Here is a 2,789-nt window from a genome sequence, read left to right on the forward strand (position 1 = left end):
CCCCCCCAAAAAAAAGTGACAAAAATTCAAAATTTACAGAATAAAAAAAAAGTCAACGACGCGGTTTTCGGACGTGCCAATTTTCACGCGTGGAACGAAATAAGAAAAACACGCAAAAGCTTTCGCAATTTAAAATCGCGCTTTATGATCCATAAAAGAGTACGCTTATCGGAGGTCTATATTTTCGTGCCTCATCCTAACCGTAAAAAGGCGCACAGCTTGTAGCTGGAAGCCGTAAATTATTTCACTCTGTGGGGTCGAACCCCGATTGACCATTCGCCATTCGCCATTCGCTCTTTCGCTAACGGTCGCGCTACGACGGCTTTACACGAAATGCGGATTCGCCCGAACTATTAATTCATGATGCCTCATGGCAATACGCTTCTCCACCGACCTGTCCGGCCGCGCGACAGTCCTTGTCATCGATCGCTAGTCCCTTTAATAATCGAATTAAACGAACCACCCGAGAATGCCAATTTCGAATGAAAGTTACGTCATAGGACGATTGACATTAGTAATGCACTTTGATGCACTTTTCAGTATTCGTGACTTTACCAATAAAATAAAGGTGATACGCGCAAAATAAATGTCTTGTCCCAATGACCAGTGCAAACAGTGGCAATGAGAAATTCAAGTTAGCAGGTATAAAGATTGTCTAGAAATGTAGGATCGCAAATTTTACTAGATTAATTTGGAAAGTTGTACCAAAATTTTTTTTATTTTCCAAAATAATAACCACTGCTCGTATAGATACCATTAGGCAAATAATGTCGTACAATATTCGCAGCTTTGACTTGTATAACGAGCTGACTTTTTGGAATTTGTAATTCCGCCGTAATAAACTTTGAAACTTACTGGAGAGGAAAAGATCCTGGAGGGCCTGGGCAGCCTGACAAAGAAGAGCCCAAGTTTCCGCAGCTGCGAGTCCTGCGCCCCTCAGCGCCAAAACATCCCCAGCAACAACGCCGAGCCCGGCCCCGCCAATGGCCTCTGACGGCATTCTGAAAAATATCAAGAATACACTAACTTTTGTAGTCCTACATTAGCACCACACACGTGACCAAATATTATAATGTCAAATTCATAAAAAACTCAATAAATATACCCGGCACCTCGATACCGTTCCTAAGGTACGTATCTTCGGCACGAAGAAAGAGTAGTACATCGATTAAAAACCCCCCCCCGCATCATTCTCGACCAGTGGATTCCCATCCACAAAAGGAATATCGTATTTCACCCGGAAAGCGTTTGCTTTCAATCAAAAGACTCCGCAAGTCCCGAGGGTAAATTTGCTACAGTTCGATTCCGCGTTCCTAAATCTCATCGTAACGCCAACCACCTCGAGGAACAATCAGCGACTGACGACCCTGACGGAAACAATGGAAACCAACCCCTATGCACGGTTCCCTGTCCCCGTCAGCCACGACGCAAAAGCCAAACGTCACAGCGTGAGATTCGAGCCGCGTCCCTTCACCGGCAGCGTGATACTTTTTCATCTCCTCCACTAGTATCTTTTTTTTTGCTTAGCCTGTACTCGAGCCTCCCCCTCGTCAACCCTTTCCCCGGTGCGATCAGAGCGATAATTATTATACCAAACGACGATAAAGTGCACAGTCCATAAACAAACGCTTAATCCCACGATAGGGTTACATAAAAGATTTTCATCATACAGCATCCATATATCTCCAAGATAAATGGACCGGCATTTTAACGGAGTCTTTCTAGCGCTAAAAAAGTCCTAGTTTTTTTTTCACCCCCATTGTTTTCGACTGTTAAGGAATTTAACGAGCGACCTCCTCGGCCCGCGTGACAGGGCGGAAAAGTAAAATTTTATTTTTCCCTTTGGTCAAAATTCATTCCGAGATTTCTCTCTCTCTCTTAATCTCCATATATTTAAGCTCCAAATATATATGTCTTTTTGTATAACAATAAAGTATCGTCACACAGTCGGTATATTCCATTCACAGAATTCGTCCTGTAATTGCGAGCAATCCGCTCGACACATCCGACACATCCGATGTTGCATACCTTCCGCATCCGTGAATCCTTTTCCATTTGTGAATGAAATTGAATCGCGCCGCGACGGCTCGCACGTCCCTCATCCATTCGGCCATAGTCGAGATCGCTATAGCTATACGGCTGCCAGTACTTCATTGGATTTTGATCGGTCGCTCAGTGCCATATCCCTAATGGAGTTATCGGCCACTCGATGCTAACTGATTCCGTCGGCTTCTATTTTCAACGGGTAGACCCCACACAATTCGTCCCTTCCGTACACGCGTCACGATCCAGACATCGTCTACGGTGCACATACTCGAAGCAACGGAGAGAAAGAAAGTCCCTGAACGATGTGATTCCTTTAGAAAAAGTTACCATTCTTTTGGCTCATACAAATTAGCCACGATTCTCAACCGATTCTCTGCCGGAAACAGCTGAATATTTACCGAGTAAATGTGGTATCCCTGTACCGTTATACCGGGTGGTTCAATCATTCGGATGTCTACTTCTCCGCTTTAAGGATTTCGAATGGTATAATTGAACCGCGCAAAGAACAGTTTGGGCGGTTAAACTTAATATACACTTTAGCGGTGAGTTTGGATTTGCATCTGGGTCTCGGTACTACTCCGAATAATTTTGAGCGAAGAACTCCACGTGATATTTGCATAGTAACCTGTCAAAACTGATTTCTTCTTCGCGGGAGCAACGGGTATTAAAGTTTTGTAAAGGAACTCGCAAACTTTTTCGCAACAAATATATCGTGACGAGGGAGTGGGTGGGTGGGGTGGAAT

The 2,789-nt window shown here is 44.2% G+C and overlaps 2 protein-coding genes across 7 annotated transcripts in view; one reads left to right on the top strand and one right to left on the bottom strand.

Annotated features, from left to right (window-relative positions):
* Nucleotides 1–2,789, bottom strand: part of LOC107265051 — a 67,638-nt gene that overhangs the window by 33,807 nt on the left and 31,042 nt on the right. For 5 of the 6 annotated variants that reach the window (XM_025082535.1, XM_015734028.2, XM_015734029.2 and 2 more), the window contains one exon: nt 856–1,001. The exons of the other annotated variant lie outside the window; for it this stretch is intronic. In XM_025082535.1, the coding sequence (XP_024938303.1) occupies nt 856–1,000 (145 nt within the window). In that variant the 5' untranslated portion in view covers nt 1,001. The remainder of the gene's footprint in view (nt 1–855; nt 1,002–2,789) is intronic. 6 annotated transcript variants of the gene reach the window in all.
* The window catches only part of LOC107265070, a 21,613-nt gene that overhangs the window by 3,536 nt on the left and 15,288 nt on the right, over nt 1–2,789 (top strand). The window lies entirely within an intron of this gene.

Source organism: Cephus cinctus, unplaced genomic scaffold, assembly GCF_000341935.2.
Source record: "Cephus cinctus unplaced genomic scaffold, Ccin1 Ccin1_scaffold0215, whole genome shotgun sequence".
NCBI lineage: Eukaryota > Metazoa > Arthropoda > Insecta > Hymenoptera > Cephidae > Cephus > Cephus cinctus.